At 43.1% G+C, this 23012-nt stretch overlaps 2 protein-coding genes across 2 annotated transcripts in view; both read left to right on the plus strand.

The window, feature by feature from the left end:
• The first annotated feature begins 4254 nt into the window (after window positions 1-4254).
• DUSP12 (dual specificity phosphatase 12) lies at window positions 4255-12177 on the plus strand. Its single transcript, XM_037506571.2, has 6 exons — window positions 4255-4614; window positions 7428-7541; window positions 7625-7743; window positions 8122-8218; window positions 8837-9023; window positions 10645-12177. The coding sequence occupies exons 1-6, from the start codon at window positions 4271-4273 to the stop codon at window positions 10804-10806; spliced, it is 1023 nt and encodes a 340-aa protein (XP_037362468.1). The 5' UTR covers window positions 4255-4270; the 3' UTR covers window positions 10807-12177.
• Window positions 12178-16137: 3960 nt separating this feature from the next.
• The window catches only part of ATF6 (activating transcription factor 6), a gene marked incomplete at its 5' end in the record, with an annotated part of 192188 nt that continues 185313 nt past the window's right edge, over window positions 16138-23012 (plus strand). Inside the window, one exon of the mRNA XM_037506576.2 lies at window positions 16138-16396. Within this exon, the coding sequence (XP_037362473.1) occupies window positions 16138-16396 (259 nt within the window). The remainder of the gene's footprint in view (window positions 16397-23012) is intronic.

Below are 23012 nucleotides of genomic sequence, written 5' to 3' on the forward strand. Positions count from 1 at the left end.
CCTGCTGGTGGGGACCCATAGGAGAGGGGTGGAAGGGGCTGGGCAAGTCTGGAAGGAAAAGAGCAAAAGCAAAAGAAACGTCAATGTAAAGGTTGCCATTGTCAGCCTTCCCCCAGGTCTCTCGCCCATGTTTCTCTCTCTTTCAAGTGTCTCCATCCACGTCCACCAAGCATCTGGTACAAGTCCAAACAAGTGCAACTTCTCCTTCACGTGTCTCTCTCTCTCTGCTCCATGTGTCTCCTCCAGTCTTCTTTTTTTTTTTTAAAGATTTATTTATGCATACAAGAGCTGGGGTACAGGCCAGAGATGTGGGGGGGGGGGGTTGAGAGGATTCACCAGAGACGGAGTGGGAACAGAACAGGCAGGTTGACCGAAGTACTCTGCTAAGAGGAGCAGCAGGAGAAACAGGAGTGGTCTGCTATGCCATGTGGATAGCTCCCTGGCCGGCCAGGGGATTGAACTCATGCTGCAGAGGCTGCTGACAGCTTCATAGGTTGTGTCTTAACCCCCTGTGCCACCAGGGAGGCCCCTCTAGTCTTCTTGATCTCCTTCCTTCCTTCTCCCAGTCTTCTCTAGTTTTCTCCTCCCTATTCAGCTCCACCTTCACTTGGGAACCTAGAAACTCCCCTTTCCCTGGGGACTACCCTGTTACACACCCAGGCTGGGTGTCCACACTTCTCACCAGGGGCCACTCACATAGGCATGGCTGACTGAGAATACTCAGGCTCCAACTGCTCAGAGGTCAAGTTGAGACAGCCTGGCCCTAGGCCTCACACACTCAAAACGACACTCACGAGGCCGGACATTCCAAGGGCTGAGAGGTCATCTCCCAAGAGCTGGTCAAGAAGGAGTCCGTCTGAAGTCAGGCTTTTGCTTTGGAAAAGTGCAGCACTTGAGCAATCTGTAAAACTTGAGCCCCACCTCCCAGAAGCTTTTTCTCCTTCTGATCAGAATACTGATTAGCTTGACTGGGATCTGTGTTGCCCGATCCCTTAAATCTATTTCCATATATATATATATTTTTTTTTTTTAAGATTTATTTATTTATGCTATAAGAACTGGGGTATAAGCCAGAGGTGTGGGGGTGAGAGGATTCACCAGAGACAGAGTAGGGAGCAGAAGGCAGATCGACTGAAATACACTGCTGAGGGGAGCAGCGGGAGAGGCAGGAGAGGTCTGCTGCGCTATGTGGGTTGCTCCCTGGCCAGCCAGGGATCGAACTTGTGCTACAGTGGCTGGTGATATCTTTTTTTTTTTTTTTTTTAATTTATTTATTTATTTATTTATACAAGCACTGGGTACAGTCAGAAGCGCGGGAGGGTGAGAGAATTCACCAGAGCCAGAGCGGGGAGCAGAGCAGGCAGAAGGACCGAAGTACACTGCTGAGGGGAGCAGCGGGCGGCAGGTGAGGTCTGCGCACCATGTGGGACCCTCCTCCGGTGGCCGGGGAGCAGCCGGGGATCGAACCGTCGCTGCAGAGGCTGCGGGCAGCTTCGCAACCCAGCGCTCAACCACTGCGCCACTGGAGAGGCCCAACTGGTGATATCTTGATAGTGCTGTCTTTAACCCCTGTGCCACCAGGGAGGCCCTCCATGTATATTGTTTACTTTCTTCAGTAAACAAACTTTTGTCCTCACTCTCAGCAGACAAATTGAGTTCTTCACCCAGAAAATCAGAATTGTCAGAGAAGAATGCTTTTAATTTCTGGCCCCTTGCATCCCACACATTCTTTGCTCTTTTCCTTCCTCAGCTTAAGATAGAAAAGGCTACCCTCCACCAGGGTCTGGGTCACACACATCCCCAATTCATTTAAGAATTCTTCCTTCTTTCTCCTGTGTCTTCGACTCCTCCCTCTCTTCTAATACTTCTTTGTAACTTAAAACATACACACTCAAGTCCTTGAGTATGTAAAGTGCCACCATTTAATGAAACATAAATATTTAGGCCTATAAATCTCACAGTGTGACTTGGAGTGCTTCCCATAGCTGATTCTGACCAGTATTTATATGGACCATAGTGGTGCACAAAATGCTTTTATATTCATAGATTATTTAATCAAACTACATAAAAGGGTATCAAAAAGGTATGTACTTAAAAAAAAAAACACATACAAACACACACACCCTCAAGTCTTTCCTATTAAACAAAGAGTAAATACCACCCTCAACTCTCCATTTTCCTTTTCCTTTCGCTATGGTCCCATCTTTCTTTTCTTTTTGAAAGACAAGTTCTTGGGCCTCCCTGGTGGCAGCCTCTGCAGCATGAGTTCGATCCCCGGCCAGGGAGAAACCCATATGGCACAGCAGACCTCTCTTGTCTTGCCCGCTGCTCCCCTCAGCAGTGTGTTTCAGTCAGTCTGCCTGTTCTGCTCCCCACTCTGTCTCTGGTGAATCCTCTCACCCTCCTCCTCCTCATACCTCTGACCTACGTACCTCTGGCATTTCTTGTATCCATAAATAAATAAATAATTAAAGAAAGGAAAATGTTGAAGCAGTTTGAATACTAACCCCTTATCAGATGAACAATTTACAATTATTTTTCCCATTCCTTAGTTTACCTTTTCATTTTGCTGATTGTTTCTTTTGCTGTGCACAAACTTTTTAGTTTAATATATTGCCATTTTTCTTGTTGCTTGTGCTTTTAGTGTTATATTCAAAATGATCAATAACAATGTCAAGTTTTCCCCACTTTGTTTTCTCTTAGGAGTTTTATGGTTTAGGGACTTATGTTTAAGCCTTTAGTACTTTTTGAGTTAATTTACATGACTGGTCTAATAGTAGTTCAGCTTTATTCTTTTGCACATAGTTATCCCATTTTCCCAACACCATTTGTTTAAAATATTGTCTTTTCTCTATTGAATATTCTTGGTGTCCATGTCAAATATTAGTTAACTACTTATGTGTGGATTTATTTCTGGGCTCTCAATTTAGTTCCATTGATCTATGTATCTATTTTTATGTTTTGATTGCTGTAGCTCTGTGGGGTAGTTTGAAATGAGGAAGTGTGATGCCTCCAGCTTTATTTTTCTCTAGTCAGGATTTTTTTTTTGTGGCTTATGCAAATTTTAGAATTTCTTTTTCTATTTCTCTGAAAAATGTCATTGGAATTTTGATAGGGATTACATTGAATCTATTGCTGGTTTTGAGTAATGTGGAGATTTTAACAATACCTTCACTGTGGGGTCCACAGCCAGGTCCAAGGTGTGTATGCTTATTATCTGATGCATAGGTTGCAAGACTTTCCTGGTAAGAATCCAGTTTCATTCTTTTGCATGTGTATATCCAGTATTCCCAGCACCATATGAAGAGACTATTCTTTCTCCAGTATATGGTCATGGGACCCTTGTTGAAGATCATTTGAGCACACGGGTGAGGGTTTATTATGGGTTCTCCTTTCTTCATGAGTCCATGTGTCAGTCTTAATGCCTCTACCATGACTGCTACTTCTTGTCCAACTATAGGACTTCCCTCCCTAAAGGAAAAATTTATTAAACTACCCCATCACTGAATCATACCTACTTTCTGCTGCATCCCCATAAAGCAGGGCCTCCTTCCTCGGACTTTGTTCAAAATTACTGAATACAAGCCAAATAGGGTCGTCCCAAAACCCTCTGCGATGTCTGGAAATTTTCCACAGTTCGTGGTTGAGTTGTTTAAGTACTTAAACAACCCGAGTTGTTTAAGTACAGGTGTGCTTCTGTTGTTCTTTGGCTGGAGGGCATAGATGTACAAAAACATGGTATTAAATCTTCAAGTGATATAGCACAGTATAGATCAACAAAAGAATTCTCATACCCAAACCAAAGAAACAAAAAACTAGGCAAAAAGGAAAAGCAGTCACAAGAAATTCAGTCACAAGACTTTATAAGCACTAGAAAAAAAGCTTTACTTCAAATCCATAAAATGACGTTGCTGATTCAGTTGGTGGTGCCATCACCCAAATTCGAGTCCAGCTGTCCTTGCAGCTCCTTTCCGGAAAGTCTCAACACTAAGAGCCTGGCAACCCTGTATTTGGGGAAGTTTATCTTCTACCAAGTTCGAGGAGGCCGAGGGCGGTGAGGGGAAGGGGGACGCGGTGTAAAGTATGCCCTCTGAATGGGGTTTCGCCTCTGGAGCTCTCCATCAATTGTCCCGTAATCCCCATTAGCGCCTGGACTTGGTCCTCCGAGAGAGCGGCGGCGCGCTCAGGCCGGCCGGGGGCCCAGCGGAAGGACGTTCTAGCCGTTAGCGACTCGATGGTACGGCCCGGCGCCTGGCCGCTGGGCGCCGCCATGTTGGAGGCTCGGGTCGCCCACCAAGGCTGCGAGCGCGGGAGTGTGGGCGCGAGCGAGACCAGTTCCTCCGGGCCGATGCTGGAAGTGCGGCCGGGGCTGTACCTGGGCGGAGCCGCGGCCATCGCGGATCCAGACGGCTTGCTGCAGGCGGGGATCACTGCGGTGCTGACGGTGGACTCCGAGCCGCCAGACCTGGGGGCGGGGGCTGGCGTCCAAGGTCTTCTGAGGCTCTTCGTGCCCGCGCTGGACAGACCCGAAACCGACCTGCTCAGCCACCTGGACCGGTGCGTGGCCTTCCTTGGCCAGGCTCGTGCCGAGGGCCGCGCGGCGTTGGTGCACTGGTAAGTGGACGCCTCCTGCCCCGCCGCCCTTCCCTCCGAGGCCGCTGAGGAGGGCGGAGGGGCGGACAGACGGCCGGGACCACCTCCACTCGCTCCCAGGAGGCCGGCGTGTGTGGGCGGGGGGCGGTGGCTTTTGTGTGTTTTCAATCATTCACATTTTGGTCGCTTCGTTTTGCTGCCATCGGAGTTGTGTTTTGGGGACAGGGAGTGCGGCGGCGGGCGTCATCTCATAAATGACACTGTCCCAGCATCAAATGTAATAATACATTTGAAGTATAAACAACAGGGGTTTGAACTACCTTGGTCCACATATAGGTGGATTTTTTTCTATCCTGTTTCCCTCCTTTCTGAATGCAACCTACCCCGATGGCCTGTCCCTTTTAGAGGAAGCCACACTCAAACCCAGATGTTTGCAACGCATAGTGGGTGCGAGGTGTCTGCTAAGAGAGATGAGCAAAGGTTAGGTTTATTCAAACTTAGAGGAAGAGCAGATTCTTTTCAGTGTTTTTGCTTGCCACAGGGTATGGTTGATTAAGGGGACAACTGGGGAGAGCTTAGTTGTTTAGTTCTTGAAAGAGTCTTAAGCCATGCCCAGAGCAAAGATGATGGAGGTAAGTTGTAGCAATGGCAAAAAGGTGGAAACTGTGATGGGTATTCAGGGATTCCTAAGCAGTCCTGTTTGGCTGCACTGGAGTGTAATAATACATTTGAAGTATAAACAACAGAGGTTTGAACTATCTTGGTCCACACATAGGTGGATTTTTGGATTTTTTTCTATCCTGTTTTCCTCCTTTCTGAATGCAACCTACCCCGATGTCCTGTCCCTTGGTTGAATTCCCAAATGCTGGAATCTGATGTACTGGGTTGGGTATAAGTTAGGAGCTAATTTTGACTGGGGGAAGGGGAAGTCAGCGTCCCCTGACAAACCTTCCCCCACCCACTGTTCAGAAGTCAATTGGGGATGCCCATGTGGAAGGCCATACCAGTGAGTTTTCCATTCAGCTCAGGGGTGATCTTGCCCACAGCCTTGGTGGTGCTGTTACAGGACAGGGAGAGGGGCAGCCCAAACCCTGCAAACCTGCCTATTCGAAATGGGTTCTGCCATCCGCAGCATCAACACAAAACATATGAGACTTTAATGGGAAGGAACTTTAATAAAACTAGGAAACAATACAGGAAAGGCAAAGAGTCTAGTTTCTAAATGAAGCACCCAAAGTTACCCATCCCCTCATAGGTAAAAGTCCATCCATATGGGATCGGCCCAGAGCAAGGCCCCAAAGCCTGCCACAAGTCTAAAGCATCTTCCAGTGGGGACCCACAGAAAAGGGTCAGAAACAACCAGACAAGTCCGGAAGGAAAAGAGCAAAATCAACATCAAGATAAAAGCTGCCCTTGTCACCTCCCCACGGGTCTCACCCACATCTGTGTCACCTAGTCTACGACCAAAAGACAAGCGTAGTTTCTTCACGTGTCTCTAGGCTCCATGCGCCTCCTCCAGGTCTCTTTCTGGCTCCATCCTGCTTCCTTCCTTCCTCAGTCTCCTCTGCAGCCTCTTTTCTTCCTGCTCAGCTCCACACTCCATTTGGGTGAGGCAGGGAATCTGGAACCTCCCCCTTTCCTGGGGACCACCCTGTTACAGTGCCAGTAGAAGCAGGGGTGATGTTCTGGGTAGCCCTATCACCATCAGATCACAGCTCCCCAGAGGGGCCATCCACAGTGTTCTGGGTGGCAGTGATGTCATGGATTGTGGTCTTGATTACCTCCATGATGCCAGAATTGGCCAACAGTACCACACAGTTCGTGCTAAAGGAGGTATTGTTGACAATCTTGGAGTTGTCACACCTCTCACAGTTCACGCCCATCACAAAAAAGGGGGCATCAGCAGAAGGTGCAGAAATGATGACCCTTTTGGCCCCACTTTTCCCATGAGTCCAGCCTTCTCCAAGATAGTGAAGGCACCAGTGAACTCTACAACTTATTCAGTAACAGTGTCACCCCATTTGATATTGGTGGGATATTGCTCTTGGCAGATGGAGATGAGCTTTACTTTCTCGCCCTTGACTGTGCCATGGAACTTGCCGTGGGTGGAATCATACTGGAACACGTAGACCATGTAGTTGAGGTCAATGAGAGGAGTCACTGATGGCAAGAATACCCACTTTGCCAGAGTTAAAAGCAGCCCTGGAGACCAGGTGCTGAATAAGGCCAAATCCCTTCGCTCTGACCTTCACCATGGTGTCTCAGGAATGCAGGCTGGCACTCATGAAAAGAGGCAGCTGTCTATTGAACAGAGAGTAGGAGAGAGTCTACTGTAATTATTTTTTTTAAAGATTTATTTATTTATGTATACAAGAACTGGGGTATAGGCCAGAGGTGTAGGGGGTGAGAAAACTTACCAGAGACAGAGTGGGAAACAGAACAGGCAGACTGACTGAAGTACACTGCTGAGGGGAGCAAGTCAGGCGAGGTCTGCTGCGCCATGTGGGTAGCTCTCTGGCAAGGGATGGAACCCGTGCTGCAGTGGCTGCGGACAGCTTCATAGGTTGTGACTTAACCCTTTGCGCCACCAGGGAGGCCCCCTAGTGTAGTTATTTTTGAATAGGTAATACATTCACATGGTTCAGAATTTAAAAGGAATAGAAAATAAAAGAATAATTCTTTTGTACATTGGCAGTACTGAAGAGGCAAAGGATTTGAGTAGAAGCAGCAAACAAGAAGTGGATCAAACTGTACCTTAATTGGGGACTGGGTTTTTTGTTTCTTTGTTTTAATTGTTGCTATTTGCCATTTTATTTTAAAGGTCTCTTTTTCAGTCATGCAGGACTTAGTCGAAGTGTGGCTGTAGTGACTGCTTTTATGATGAAGACTGAAGGACTGACCTTTGAAAGAGCCTATGAAAACCTTCAGATTATCAAACCAGAGGCTAAGTGAGTTCTCTGCCGTAGTAATACTTGTACTTTTGTCATGTGATTTTATTTATTTAAAGAAAACTTTTTATTTGTTGTTACAGGATGAATGAGGGATTTGAGTGGCAACTGAAATTATACCAGGCAATGGGAAATGAAGTAGATACCTCTAGTGCAATTTATAAACAATATCGTTTACAAAAGGTTACAGAGAAGTATCCAGGTATGTAATTGCCAGTGTATTTGAGTGTTTACTCTGACACTAAAAACTTCAGGAGCTTTCCCTCACTTTCCTGGTAATCCTTTGAGACAGGTGCTCTTATTTCCTTCTGAAAATGGTTTAGCAAGAAATAACTTGTTCAAGGCCACCTGGTTTGTAAGTGGTGGACTGGGATTTGGATTCAAGCCATCTGTACCCAGAACCCCAGGCTTTCATCATAGGCTCACCTGCCTCATCCTGATTACTCAGTACTAGTGTTGATTGGTGTATTTTTAATTTTTTGAGAACACTTGTTGCCACTATTTGACATTCACTGAATTTTGTTTGAAAATGAGAAGGGTTTATTTTGACAAATGGGTACGTTTTCATTATGTCATGTAGAATTGCAGAACTTACCTCAAGAACTTTTTGCTGTTGACCCAACAACCATTTCACAAGGACTAAAGGATGAGATTCTCTACAAATGCAGAAAGTGCAGGTAAAGTGCTACATCTCCTCTGGAGTCTTTATCTTGTGTGGATAGCTGAAGAATAGTGAAAACTTCACTGTCTTAAATCTCTGTAGAAAGAGCTTTGTTTAATTGAATAATACAGAATTTTTTTTTTGACACCCTTTTTTTTTTTTTTTTTTTTTATTTATTTATACAAGCACTGGGTACAGTCAGAAGCGTGGGAGGGTGAGAGAATTCACCAGAGCAAGAGCGGAGAGCAGAGCAGAGCAGAGCAGGCAGACTGACGAAATACACTGCTGAGGGGAGCATCGGGCGGCAGGAGAGGTCTGCGCGCCATGTGGGACCCTCGCCTGGTGGCCGGGGATCGAACCCGTGCTGCAGAGGCTGCAGAGGCTGCAGAGGCTGCGGGCAGCTTCTCAGCCCAGCGCTCAACTGCTGCGCCACTGGGGAGGCCCAATACAGAAATTTTAAATTTAAATCTGCTTTCAAAAAGAATTTAAATTCTTTAGGATTACTTGTGGAGGTTATCAAATATTAAACTAATCACAGTTTTATTTTCTTGCTCTCTAAGAAATATTGCACATCCTATCTATTTTTTCATCCATTTGGATGTCATTAATGTTTTTGTTTGTTTGGGGCTTGCAGGCGATCTTTATATCGGAGTTCTAGCATTTTGGATCATAATGAAGGAAGTGGTCCTATAGCCTTTGCTCACAAGAGAGTGACGTCATCTTTCAGGCTTACCCCAGGGAGCCAGGGTCAGTGCACGTCCTATTTCATTGAACCTGTTCAGTGGATGGAATCTGCTTTGTTGGGTGTGATGGATGGACAGGTGAGAACACATTTTATTCTACAGATTCATTAGATCATCTACTTCTGAGGATCAAAATCTTCATATAGCTATCAGTCATTTACAGTCATTTTTCTGTAAACATTTTTCATATCCTTGGCCCATTTTCTGTTTTGTTTTTTTTTTCCTTATTGGTAAATGTTGGATTGAGTTATGAAAAAAGAACCATGCTCAAATTAAAGAGATAAACATAAAAGATAATGATGTAAATTAGGAGAAATATATTAGAAGAAAATACAGTAGACTTCCTAGGCTTTTTTTTTTTTTAAGATTTATTTATTTATTTATACATGCACTGGGTACAGTCAGAAGCGCGGGAGGGTGAGTGAGTTCACCAGAGCCAGAGTGGGGAGCAGAGCAGGCAGAAGGACCGAAGCACACTGCTGAGGGGAGCAGCGGGCGGCAGGAGAGGTCTGCGCGCCACGTGGGACCCTCCTCTGGTGGCCGGGGAGCAGCTGGGGATTGAACCGGCGCTGCAGAGGCTGCGGGCAGCTTCACAACCCAGTGTTCAACCGCTGCGCCACTGGGGAGGCCCCTAGGCTTCTTTTTATCTTTGTTTTACTGGTATCTATTTTTAAATAGTGAGGAATTTGAGGCCTCACATTTGGTATCAGTATCTGTTAGTAATGGGACATGAAAATCTTTTTTGTTTTTTTTTTTCCAAGTATACTGATTTTCTTTCTTTCTTTTTTTTTTTTTTAATTTAAATTTTATTTTTAGAGACATGAAAATCTTAACGTGCTTTGCTGTCCTTTAGCCATGATGATTTCAGTTTGAAATCTTGAAGGTAGAATGATTAGAAAGCTGGTACGTAGGCACATCTGAAAATCCTTTCACTTACCTCTTGAGCTTCACCTTTCTTCTCTTGTGCTCTCATTACCTTGTTCCTCCTCTAAACTCCATGGATAAAACATGTTTCTTATACAACTATAGTCTACCTTCTAGTGTAACAATTTATTTAATAACATTTTATTTATTTATTTTTTATTGTGGTAACATTGGTTTTTATCAGTGTGTATGATTAAGAAACACAGGTTCACACCTCCTCAGATGTATTACAAGACCACCCAAACCAACAAAGCACCCATAATCCTCCACTGTAGTCCATTGCGCTCCCCTTTTCCCTTTGCTCTCAATCCTGTTCTTGCCCTCTAAGAGCCTCGTTCTCAGTCCAGATTTCTAGGGTTTGCTGTTGGTTTGGTTTGGTCTGATCCTTTGTTTTGATTTTTGATGGTCCATTTGTGAGTGAAATTACTGGGTATTTGTCTGTTTCCTAACTTATTTCCCTTAGCATAGTCCCCTCAAATTCCATTCATGTTGTCACAAATGGCAGAATTTCATTCTTTTTTATAGCTGAGTAGTAGTCCATAGTGAATAAATAAAACTCCTTTTAATCCACTCATCTGTGATTGAGCACAAGTAATGTTTATAACTGTAGTAAATAGAGCTGTAGTGGCATTGCATTTTATCTCACGGTACAGATCAGAGATTCCTTGATGGTGGGAGCCATGTCTTACCTGTTTTTATATCCTATATTGGCAAAGATAATTATTTGTTTTGTATAATAGTGAATGAATAAAGTAACATATTTTCTCTATTTCAGCTTCTTTGTCCCAAATGCAATGCCAAGTTGGGTTCTTTCAACTGGTATGGTGAACAGTGTTCCTGCGGAAGATGGGTAACACCTGCTTTTCAAATACATAAGAACAGAGTGGATGAAATGAAAACGCTACCAGTTTTGGGATCACAAACAAGAAAAATATGAACTTGTGACACTGGATAGCTTGCAAAGAAACTTGCTGATGACATGTGCCACTCTTGCTTGTTGTCATTCATGGCAGACTAGTGTTTAGGCCATCAACATGTCATTGGAAATGTGAGAGATAAAATTACTTGATGTGACTTGGAAACTATGTTTTGTTAGCTTCTTAAATTGTTTAAATAGACATGGAAATCAAAACTTTTTAATCATGTAAATTGTACTTTGACATTAAAATGTTATAAAACTCAGATTCTTTGTGTATTATTAAAGTTATAATTTTTAAAATATTCTGTAATCTTAAAGTCTGGATGGATAAGATAATGTACAAAAATTGGAAACTAATGTATTTCTAGAAATGTAAAGCAGTTTTCTTTGGCCATATTTTGAAATTTATATCTTTTTTTTAAAGGGACATTGGTAAATTTTTGTGTGTGGATTTTCCTTGGAAATGTAGAAGGAAAGGCCATTAGTAAAACCTTAACTAAAATGTGGTTTTCATATACTGTTCAGGAATCCCAGCTATCTAAACATTTAGAAAAACATGTTTAGGACCCCTTTTGAAGTAATCTGCTTAAAGAAATGTACTAATATTATTTCTGTTTCTAAGAATGAAGAAGTAATGTGGAATGGTTACATATTATTACTTTTTAGTCCTGTGTGTTATATTATCAAGAAAGGGAGTATGTCCAATTAACTTTTTAACATGGTCTCTGAAAATTGGAATTTATTTTACTCGTGATAAAAAGTATGGGACCTAATTAGGTATTTGAATATTTACATGAAATCAGATTAACTGTTAAAGAGAAGTATAGTCAATGTTCTTAAAATGTTTTGCATATTGACACGTGTCTATATGGGACTCATATTAAATGCAAAAAAGGGAATGATGATACTCTAAAAAATTAGCTTTTTGAATTTTTGAAATGTCTGGGAGTGTTATAGATGACTCTAGAGAACTTCAAAATAGGGCCTGAAGGCAACTTTCATACCATTTTTCCTATGAGGAAAAAAAATTCTCTTTCTGTCTTTCATGGTATCTGTTTACTTTGCTTCATAATATTGTGTTTTAGAGAGCTTTAAAAAAAAAACAATTCGGGGGCCTCCCGGTGGCACAGCAGTTGAGCACTGGGTTGCGAAGCTGCCCGCAGCCTCTCAGCACCGGTTCGATCCCCGGCTGCTCCCCGCCACTGGAGGAGGGTCCCGCATGGCGCGCAGACCTCCTCTGCCGCCCGCTGCTCTCCTCAGCAGCGTACTTCGGTCCTTCTGCCTGCTCTGCTCCCTGCTCTGGCTCTGGTGAATTCTCTCACCCTCCTGCAATTCTGACTGTACCCAGTGCTTGTATAAATAAATAAATCTTTTTTTTAAATAAATAAGTAAACCAATTCTGTTGAATCATTAAATTGTTCCTCTTGTAGGTAAGAAGTAGTTGAGTAGCAATGGTTTCAGGATTCAAGTTAAAACCTATCCACCATACGAGCATCTAGCATAGAATGTTACACAGATTATATTTGAATTTATAATCGTCAAGTAAATACTGAACACCCATTATGTGCACGATTCTAGGCAATGTAGTGAACAACTAGGTAAATCAAGCTACCAAATTATTAAAATGTTTTATTCTTTTATCTTGACAACTTCATAAGGACTGGGCGGAGCAGGTTTAACTTTAGAATTCTCTGACTTCATGGGGTTTCAAGTAGAACATGGCAGTGCAGGGAAAGTTGGCCCCTGACCTACAATATGGCTGCCATTTCTTGAGAAGCCTGGTGAATATGTATATGAGACTGCTTACCTCCCCCTCCTCATTTCTAAGTCCTGCCTACACCCCTGGCATATACCTTTAGCACACCACCCTGAGGAAGTCAGAGGCCTGAGCAAGCCTTCGAAGCAGGCTTAGAGCTATTCAGCCTATTAGGGAGTCTGAAGCATGGCTATAAGGGAATGTGCTCTGGCTGGGCATATGTTGGCACCATGGATTCTTACCCTGTGAGAGGAGACACTGACAGATGCCAGAGTAGAGGCTCTGAAGTGTGGAGTTAGGCAAGGGACTCACTCATGTCTCTAGACAAATGTAAAAGTAAATTAAAAATGATTCAACATGATTTTTTAAAAGAAAAGCATGGAAGGTAGCTTGCATACATCAGTAAATTTCCTGATGAATATCGAGAATAAAATGAAAAAATTCGTATTTAATAGCAAAACTTTATCATCAGGGTTGTGAGCAAGTTAAAAGATGCCCACTCCAGCCTCTACGTTCAGTATTGTACTAAAAGTCCTGACCATTGCAATAAAAAAGGTGGGGGTGGGGAAAAAAAACCAGTCAAGTCTATAGACTTAACTGACAATTTACAAGAACAGATCCTCCTGAATATTTAACAGAATCATAAAGTGAGAAGTTCTACAGGACAAATGACAGATTCTTGTCCTTTGTGTTTATTTGAAATTTTCCATATCAAAGGTTAATTTACAAAAACTTCACAATGTTAAGCTAATTTTTAAAATGTCAGTGTTTGCAAATAATAGGAAATCCTAGAGAATGTTCAAAGTACTAGAATCACATAATTCAGACAGGACTTTAAAGAAGACACTTGATCTACACGTTCAGGAAGTCATTAAAAAGGCAAGATATTTATTTTGGATCAAAGAGTTGCGATTCAGGGACAACATGTCCAGGTTGGAAATTCAAAATGTGTCCCTAGCAGGAAAAATGTGTGTGTGTGTGTGTGTGTGTTTGGTGAATGTGGGGTGTTCTCAGGAAAAGAACAAGATAATAGATGATAAGTTAATGGTCAGACTAAGGAGTCAAAAGGTAAAAAATTCTGGTGGAGGAGTAAACAAAATTAAAGTAGGGAAACGTCAACTTTAGCAGTCCATTCAAACAGGGTATTCTTGCTGTCTTGGAGTGTGGAGGGGTTTGGTCCAATAACAGTAAAGCATTCCTGTAGTGGCTTCCTCTGACCCTATTTTAAAAGGATGCCAGTGGTGTAACCTTTTCACATTACAAATAGTAGGAATTATAAACAAAAAGATAAATTTCACTACATTGAAATTAAAATCTAGAGGGCAAAAACCCTATAAAGGTAAGTCTCAACCTGGGAGAAGGTATTTGCAGCCTATATGTTGTTAAGTGACTAGAGCGGGCTATCTAAGGATTTATGTAACCATTACGAAGAGAAAGACAACCCGTTAACAAATTTCATGCAAAATAAGAATGGGCAATTCATAGAAGAAGAAATAAGATTCAATAATTGTGAAAAGATGCACCACCTCTTTAATTAAAGAAAATGTAAATTATAGTCACATACTTCTTAGTGAAAAAAAAGGTAAAAGTCTACCCACATCTAGTGTTGGTGAGAACATGGAGCAAAGAGAACACATCAGTGCTGGTGAGGGTGTAAATTAGTATAACCCAGCAAATATTAATACACTACAACCTAGTATATATCTTAAAGGCCTTCTTGTAATATATACACAAAGAGACCGATACAAAGTATATGTATTATGTAACAACAAAATATCTAAACATCCACTAGTAGGGAAATTAAAAAAGAAATTGTGGTAACACACACGGAAATACTATATAGCAATTAAAACAGAGATCATCAAAAAGTGACGTTAAGATTTTGAGAACAGGGGCCTCCCCGGTGGCGCAGCGGTTGAGCGCTGGGTTGCGAAGCTGCCCGCGGCCTCTGCGGCGCCGGTTCGATCCCCAGCTGCTCCCCGGCCACCAGAGGAGGGTCCCACATGGCGTGCAGACCTCTCCTGCCGCCCGCTGCTCCCCTCAGCAGTGTACTTCGGTCCTTCTGCCTGCTCTGCTCCCCGCTCTGGCTCTGGTGAATTCTCTCACCCTCCCGCGCTTCTCACTGTACCCAGTGCATGTATAAACAAAAAAACAAACAAACAAACCAGCAAACAAATAAATAAAGCATGCCTCTATAAAAAAAAAAAAAAAAGATTTTGAGAACACCAGTATGATCGATTTGTGTACATTTAAAAAACCAAAACAATGCTAAGTACCTGTGTCTCTAAACACGTGAACATGTAAAAGTAAAAATAAGTGTATTGAATAATTCCTATACAATTCATAGTAGAAATTGCCAATATGGAGGAAGGGAAATGAAGTAGAGGGAAAAGCAGAATTCAATTTCATCTGTAATGTTTAATTTCTTATATTAGGAAAGCTCTGAAACAACGGAAAATGTTATATTTATTCTCGGTGATAAGTATACAAATGTTTTTTTTCATAATTACTGCACTTTTTGAATCAAAAAAGTTTTGAACATGAAAAATGAAATCTTGAGGGAGTAGTTCATGTGATTTTTAAAAAGACTAAGGTAGATACAGTATACAAGTCTCTTACTGGATTTATTTTAGGCTTTATGTCGATTTTTGCATTTGCATTTGGATGAGGATAAAAGTGTGATACATTTCACACCTTAAGTGACAGTTGATTAGCTGTCTAATGATAGAATTACCTTTCATATAAGGGGATTTCATGAATTTGTTCTCGACTAGTCTCACGGGGCTATTTGTATATTGTGGATTATGTAATCTGTAGTAATCGCCTAGCCACGAGGAGTTTGTGGATTCTGGGAAGCATTGTTTTGTTTAGCAACAGAGGGAAGATTCCACTTGGTCCTAGAGGGATACGTGTTCTTAAGGTAGGAGGTTTTAAATACTCACAGCTGAAATGCTTTAAAAAGAAATTTTATTAAGCAGCGTTTTTGGAAACGGTTTTTATCAAACTCAGTTTGAATTTTCAGTTGGAGGTCTTGATGTGTGTGAATTTCTTCTCAACAAAATCGAATCTCAAGTGTTATTCACGAAAGGATTGGAAATGTACATGTAATTTACAACAATGTGAATTTCCAACAGGCTTGGATTTTACTGCTGAGTTCTGTGTTTTAGAAATGCATAGTTAGGAGAAAACTTATAAAACGGGAACTCACCTTTTACATTTACTTCGCTTATATGAAAATTGATTTTCTATTAGGATCGCTTATTCCCCCTAACATGCCGGTCAAGGGGCAGTTCTGACAAAGGTGAAAAAAACAGTTACTTTTCTTTCACACACCCGGGTAGGTGGAGAATTTTTACTTTGATAGCGAATTATTCGTAAACATTAAACCAAATTTACTTTATGAGCCTCCAAACTTTAAGATATCTCCACAGTGGTATGAAGAAGGATATTCAGGAAACAAGCCAACATATTCAGAAAGGTGTTTTCTTTTCAGTATTATCAATACAATTTACTTAACCGAAGCGGTGTTTATTTTTTTTCTCTTAAAACAGTGGGACAGAAAGTGCCGAAAACTCCAAAAGGGAACTATTTGATCAGACCTCTGCTCGCTCTTTGACGTCTCTCCTTTCCTGGCGAACGCAAACCCCACCCACCGTCGAAGTAGTTTGTCTCCTTTCCGCCACCGTCCCCTTCGCGTTTCAGGAATTTTGTCCACCGGCCGCCGCCGTCTTGGAGATCAGTCATCAGAGTTCCAGTGTCGGGAACGTGTGTTTTGGGGGCCGGCTGGCGTTGCCGGCACCATGGAGTCCCCCTTCAGTCCGGGACTCCTCCACCGGCCGGATGAAGAATGGGGTGAGTGGGATCTGAGAATGGCTCCGGGGTCCTGGGTTTCTCTCTCCCTCCTCCCACCCGCCGGCGGTGACAGGTGGGGGCGAGCCCTGCCCGGGGAGCGAGGCCACTGGCTGCTTCCGCTCCGGGTCCTGGGATCGCCTCGCTCGACCAGTCGGCTTCTGCTCCGGCACCTACGAGCGTCCTGTGTTGCCCGATCGCAATTACTGTCGATTTTCACTGTTCCCCTTGGGAAAGTCCCAAGGTGGGGCGAAAACGGCGTCGTGAAGTAGAATGGCTGTGATCACCACCATCGCTGCGAGCTGTTTTATCAGAGTGTGGATGGTGGGCCGTGATTGCCTTGGAGTGTGTTTGTGTGTGTAGGAGAGAACGAAAACATATACAAGCCCTCATCTCGCGGCTTCTGCTTTTGGTCGAGGCAGAAAACCAAAGCACCCCTGACATCGGGTCCCTGATTACCTAGATCTAACATTTATAAAACGATGTGATCCTCATTGCTGTCTAGAGACAGCTCTACATTTTCTGGTTTCGGATATTTTGTCTGGTTTTATGGTGGTGGGGAATGGAATGTAGTAGGAATGAGACTGGAGAAGCTTAGCCATCTAAGTGTTTAGAGGTACCCCTTTACTCGTACCCTCATGGTTGTGAGACGTAATACTAATACAGTTCTTGGGCCCCGGAGTGAATTTGGCATTGAGTGAGTGCCTGAGTGGGCCAAATTCACCAGCTGAGGAGAACCCAGACTGCTCTTCATCTTTACACCCTGGATGTTATCTGACTAGCAAGAGTATAATCTCAACTCTTTTTGAATTGAAGTCGTCATTTGATTTCCAAGGGCAGAGCTTCTCTATCATTGCATATTGTTAAGATTTATGTTACTCCTTGGGTAGATTTTCTATGAGTTGTTGGGGGAAGCTTTTGCTTCTACCAGGTTTATTTCCCTAAGCCAAATATAGTAATAAGAGCATTACTATTGTTGCTAAATATAGTAACAGATACCATTTATTTAGCACTCTACTGTAGCTAGTTAGTGGCAGAAGCAGAACCAGGTTTGTCTGCCTCCAAAGCCCATGCTCTTAGTCACTGTTCTATAATGCATTTCTAGATTATTTCCACAGATTTGGATTCTTCCCCAAACCCCTGTCATTAACGAAACTGTTTCAGTATATGGGGTAGTTACGCTTTGTTTCCTAGGTAGTCAACCATTACATTTTCAGGATAATTTTTAAACTATAGCTGTGGGGCACTTCTGATAGTATTGATATATTCTGTTTGATGCCCAGGCTGCATTTTCCTGCCTAATCTAAATAGCCATTTGACTCCTAGTTTAATGTTATTTAGGGCTCATTCACGTCTTTATGATCTGTGCACAAGACTCAACTCATGTGTCCTGTCCTGCCCCCTTTCTGAATGTGTCCATGTACCATTGTTTTTCAGACTTCCCTTTTCAGACTGTTAACAATCTTCTCTTAGTTGAACATTTGAGTTCTGATTCCTTAGGTGTTTAAAGTAGGACTGATTTTGCAGGCACTGCAGTGAAACCCGACTGTCTGCACACATTTCGCTTTAGAATATGGATTCTTTCTCTGGGAGTTGCCATTTTGGGTGTGCTAGTACATCACTGATTTTATTTTATTTTTTTTTAATTTTAGAAGCTAGTTGGTGAAATTGTAATCAGATTATGTAATTACTTATTATGATGATGATGTTACATATGTAACCATACATTTGGTTACTTTCAATTGTAGGAGTACTTCTTGTGACTCTTATCAAGTTTGAGTAATTTAATTTCTTTTAAAAGATTTATTTATTTATGCATACAAGAGCTGGGGTACAGGCCAGAGATGTGGGGGAGTGAGAGGATTCACCAGAGACAGAGTGGGGAGCAGAACAGGCAGACTGAGTGAAATACACTGCTAAGGGGAGCAGCGGGCCAGTCAGGAGAGGTCTACTACGCCATGTGGGTTGCTCCCTGGCCCCCTGGGGATGGAACTCATGCCACTGAGGCTGCGGATTGCTTCATAGTGTGGTGCTTTAATCCCTTGCACCACCAAGGAGGCCCCAAGTTTGAGTAATTTAAATGAAGTGCTTGGCTCAGAACAGCCTGTGATATAATGTACATTTCCCAGATTTACAGACCTCTACAGGAGAGGTATGAAAATACTTTCTGTAGTACTTCAGAGAGTAAACATTTTAAGTTTTGTGATCATGTGGTCTATATTGAAACTATTTAACTCTGCCTTATAGTGCAAAGGCAGCAATAGACAGTGTAAACTGGGCATGTAAATAAGTTTGAGTTTGACTGTGTTCCAGTACAAGTTTACTTATGGACACTGGAATTTGAATTTTATGTATTATTTTTCATGCTTATGAGGTTTAATTTTAGTAGTTTTAGATTTACTGAATACTTGAGCATATTATTCGAGCATATTTTACAGAATAATTGAGCATACATTGAGTTCTATGTACACCACCCCTATCTGATTTCTCCTATTGTTAGCATCTTGCATCATTGTAGTACATTTTTTACAATGGAATCATGATGACTAACTAAAGTCCACAGTTTACATTACAGTTACTTTGTGTTGTACTTTTTTTTTTTTAAGATTTTATTTATTTTTGTGTAGAAGAGCTGGGGTATAGGACAGAGGTACAAAGGTGAGGGTGAGAGGATTCACGAGAAGCAAAGTAGGAGCAGAGCTAAGGGGAGCAAGAGGCGATACAGGAGAGGTCTGCTGCGCCATATGTGGGTTAGCTCCCTGTCTGGGATCGAACTTAGGCCTAAGTGGTGATAGCAGTGAGACTAAATTAACCCCTAGGCCACCAGGGAGGCCCTGTATTGTACATTTTTATGGATTTTGACAAATGCTTAATGTAATGTATCATCCATTACAGTATCATATAAAATAGTTTCACTACCCTACATCCCCCTTCTGCCTCCTAAGCGCCCAGCAACCACTAATGTTTTCACTGTGTCCCTAGTTTTGCCTTTTGTAGAATGTCATGTAGTTGGAATTATATGACATATAACATCTTCACATTGGCTTCTTTCTCTCAGCAATGTGCACTTAAGATCCCTCTGTCTTGTCATGACTTGATAGCTCATTCTTTTTAGGGCTGAAAAATATCTTATCGTATGATGTATCCCAGTGTGTTATTCTCTGGCCCCCTTAACAAAATACCGTACACTGGGTATTCAAACATCAGACATTTATTTTCTGATAATTCTGAACTGGAAGACTGAAATCTGGTGTTAGTATGGTTGAGTTCTGGTGAGGACTCTCTGTCTGGCTTACAGATGGTCACCTCTTGCCCTGTCCTCATAAGGCAGCAGGGCACAAAGAGAAAGGGAGAGGCAGAGGAAAAGGAAGAGAAAGAGATCTCTTACTCTTCTTACAAGGCTGTAGTCTTATCACATTCAATCCCCACTCTTATAACTTCATTTAACCTTTTTTTTAATTTATGTATTTATTTATACAAGCACAGGGTACAGTCAGAAGCACGGGAGGGTGAGAGAATTCACCAGAGCCAGAGCAGAGAGTAGAACAGGCAGAGTGACAAAGTACACTGTTGAGCAGAGCAGTGGGCGGCGGGAGAGGTCTGCGCGCCATGTGGGACCCTCGCCCTGCAGCTGGTGATCGAACCTCAAACCGGCTGCAGAGGCTGCGGGCAGCTTCGCAACCCAGCGCTCAACCTCTGCGCCACCGGGGAGGCCCAACTTCATTTAACCTTGATTACCTCCTAAAGACCACCGTATCTTTGGATGCAGTCACATCGGTTTGGACTTCACCTTGTAAATGGGGAGGGTGGCACGGAGATTCAACCACATGGTCTGTTGTCCATTTGTCTATTGAGGAGAGGACATCTCGGTTGCTTTCAAATGTTGGCAGTTATGTATAAAATGCTGTCAATATTTGTGTACTGCTTTTTGTATGGATATAAATTTTCAACTATTTGCATAAATACCAAGGAACTTTGCTGGATTTTACGGTCAGAGTATGTTTCATTTTATAAGAAGCTGCCAAACTGTCTTCCAAAGTGGCTGTACTATTTTGCATTCCCACCAGCAATGAATGAATGAATGAATGTTTCTGTTGCTCCATGTCCTCATCCAAATTTGCTGCTGCCAGTGTTTTAGATTTTAGACATTCTAATAGGTGTGTGCTGATACCCTGATGTTTTTAATTTGCATTTCCCTGCTAACATATGATATGCAGCATCTCTTCATATGCTTCTTGTCACCTGTATAACTTTCTCCTTCCTCTCTCCCTCTTTCTTGTATTTGTGCAAAACCCACTTTTATTTTTGCCACATGTGAAACATGTGTGCCAAGATCAGAAGTTTCCATCTGACACTGTGGTTTCCTTTATATCTTCGATCTCTTTTGTAAAGTTCTTTTTGCTTCTCAAGGTTACCAGACCTGATGCCCTGGTGAGGGAGTGGTGGCTATTTTCATTCTTGAAATCTTTTACCTCTAGGCCCTCTGCTATTTTGGGCTCATTCCTTCATTCTTCCTAAAAACATCTAGGTTTACAGCTCACATTTGCTCAATATGCCATCTCCTACCTCTGCCTGTTACAGTTGCCTGCTGATTCCTGCTCTGCTCTCCCTCGCTTTTTGAAAAAATTTTGCTTCTAGTTTATTGTCACTTTCTCCAACATATCTTCCATCCTGATTCTTGCATGATTTCAGTATTCTCAGGAGGATCCTCAAGCACCCTGACCTCCCTTTCCTGGACCTCCTCTACACCAGTGATCTTGCCTTCCACCCTGCCACTGCCACTCTCTCCACTGGTCATAACATAATCCCAATTCACGCATCCCACTCTGATCAGCACTTCCTGTCTTACCAGCTCACTCCCTTCAGTGTTCCAGTTCCAACGTTGTCCTCAGTGGTCAACTGAGAAATAATCCATGTCTTATAATCAGGAAAGGCATTTACTTGAGAAAAGGAATCATAATTTGGTTGTGGGGGCCTTCGCAAGGGAACTGGTCTGAGGTTAGGTTGTTTGCAGTGATAATTTTGCATTGGCCCTTAAGTCCACTTGTCTGCCTCTGATTGGACAAAAGTCTTAAGACAGAGGTTCCAGTGTCATGATTAGCAGATGATGTCTTGCCTTTTGTAGTCACTAAATGAGTCAGATTCTTTAATTTTCACCTTGAAGACTCAATCCAGGCGTTAGAGACAAGATGGAGTCTGATTCAAAGCAGGTCTACACAACTCTGCTGATAATATTCTGCCATATTTTCACTGCCCCTCGTCCCCTTTGTGTCATCCTCCCTTCTTATCCAATTTAAATGCTGCAGTAATCATTGTAACCATCCCTCACTTACACCCCCGTATCCTTTTCTCCTAGCTCACTCTTGAATAAACTACAACTGTTAGGGGGAAAAGGATGTCCCAAAGCAAATTCCATATAGGCTTTGTGGACTCCACCCCCACCCCAGGTCAAAGCCAAAGACACTGGGAACTCCACAACCACGGTTAACTCCAACTCTGTCTACACTGTGCCTGCACTCAGAGAGCTGAATGTGGCTAAAAAAAAAAAATACAACCTTGCTTACTGGTCTCATGTTTTTCTTTTCTTTTTTTTTTTTTTTTTAAAGATTTAGTTATTTATGCATACGAGAGCCTGAATGCAGGCCAGAGGTGTGGGGGAGGGAGGTGAGAAGATTCACCAGAGACAAAGTGTGGAGTAGAACAGGCTGATTGACTGAAATACACTGCTGAGGGGAGCAGTGGGCCAGACAGGAGAGGTCTGCTGTGTCATGTGGGTCAGCTCCCTGGCTGGGGATGGAACTCATGCTACAGTGGCTGCCAATAGCTTCATGGAGCTGAGACAACCCCTTGCTCTACCAGGGAGGTCCTGGTCCTGTTATAGGACAGGGAGAGGGAGGGGCAGGGAACCTCCCCCTTTCCTGGGGACCACCCTGTTGCAGTCCCATTTTATTTTATTTTTTTAAAGATTATTTATGCATACAAGAGCTGGGGTACAGGCCAGAGATGCGGGGGGTGAGAGAATCACCAGAGACAGAGTGGAGAACTGAAAAGGCAGACTGACTGAAACACACTGCTAAGGGGAGCAGCAGGCGAGACAGGAGAGGTCTGCTTTGCCATGTGGGTTGCTCCCTAGCTGGCCGGTGATGGAACTCATGCTGCAGAGGCTGCAGATTGCTTAAGAGTGCGGTGCTTAACCCCTTGCGGTGCTTAACCCCTTGCGGTGCTTAACCCCTTGCGCCACCAGGGAGGCCCCCTGGTCTCATTTTAAATGTGTGATACTAACCTGAAAACTAGTTGCTAATAGTATTTCTCTGGTTCTCTTACACGCCCATTCTGATGATTATTTTTATAAAGCTTCTCTCCTCAAACCTCTGACAGCTCCTCCCCCATCCTTTGAATCAGATGAGAACTCCCCACAGCGCCCCACTCCTTCACCTCCCTCCTAGCAGCACTAGGGCCTTTCAATTGCGGGGGGGTGGGGGGGTGGGGGGGGTGGGGGGGGTGGGGGGGTGGGGGTGTGGGGGGGGTGGGGGGTGGGGGGGGTGGGGGTGTGGGGGGGTGGGGGGTGGGGGGGGGAACCTGGCCTCTTGCATGGACTGGAGCCAGTTCTCCTCCCTGC

The sequence above is a fragment of the Talpa occidentalis genome, unplaced genomic scaffold (genome assembly GCF_014898055.3).
Source record: "Talpa occidentalis isolate TD23 unplaced genomic scaffold, MPIMG_talOcc4v2.1 talOcc4.12, whole genome shotgun sequence".
In the NCBI taxonomy this organism is placed as follows: Eukaryota; Metazoa; Chordata; class Mammalia; order Eulipotyphla; family Talpidae; genus Talpa; species Talpa occidentalis.

Excerpts from the sequence above, each read along its gene's own strand:
- DUSP12 (XM_037506571.2), top strand. The coding sequence starts at position 4,271 with ATGTTGGAGGCTCGGGTCGCCCACCAAGGCTGCGAGCGCGGGAGTGTG. Across the intron at positions 7,744-8,121 it reads GGTTACAGAGAAGTATCCAG|AATTGCAGAACTTACCTCAA; the intron begins GTATGTAATTGC and ends TATGTCATGTAG. Across the intron at positions 8,219-8,836 it reads TACAAATGCAGAAAGTGCAG|GCGATCTTTATATCGGAGTT; the intron begins GTAAAGTGCTAC and ends TGGGGCTTGCAG.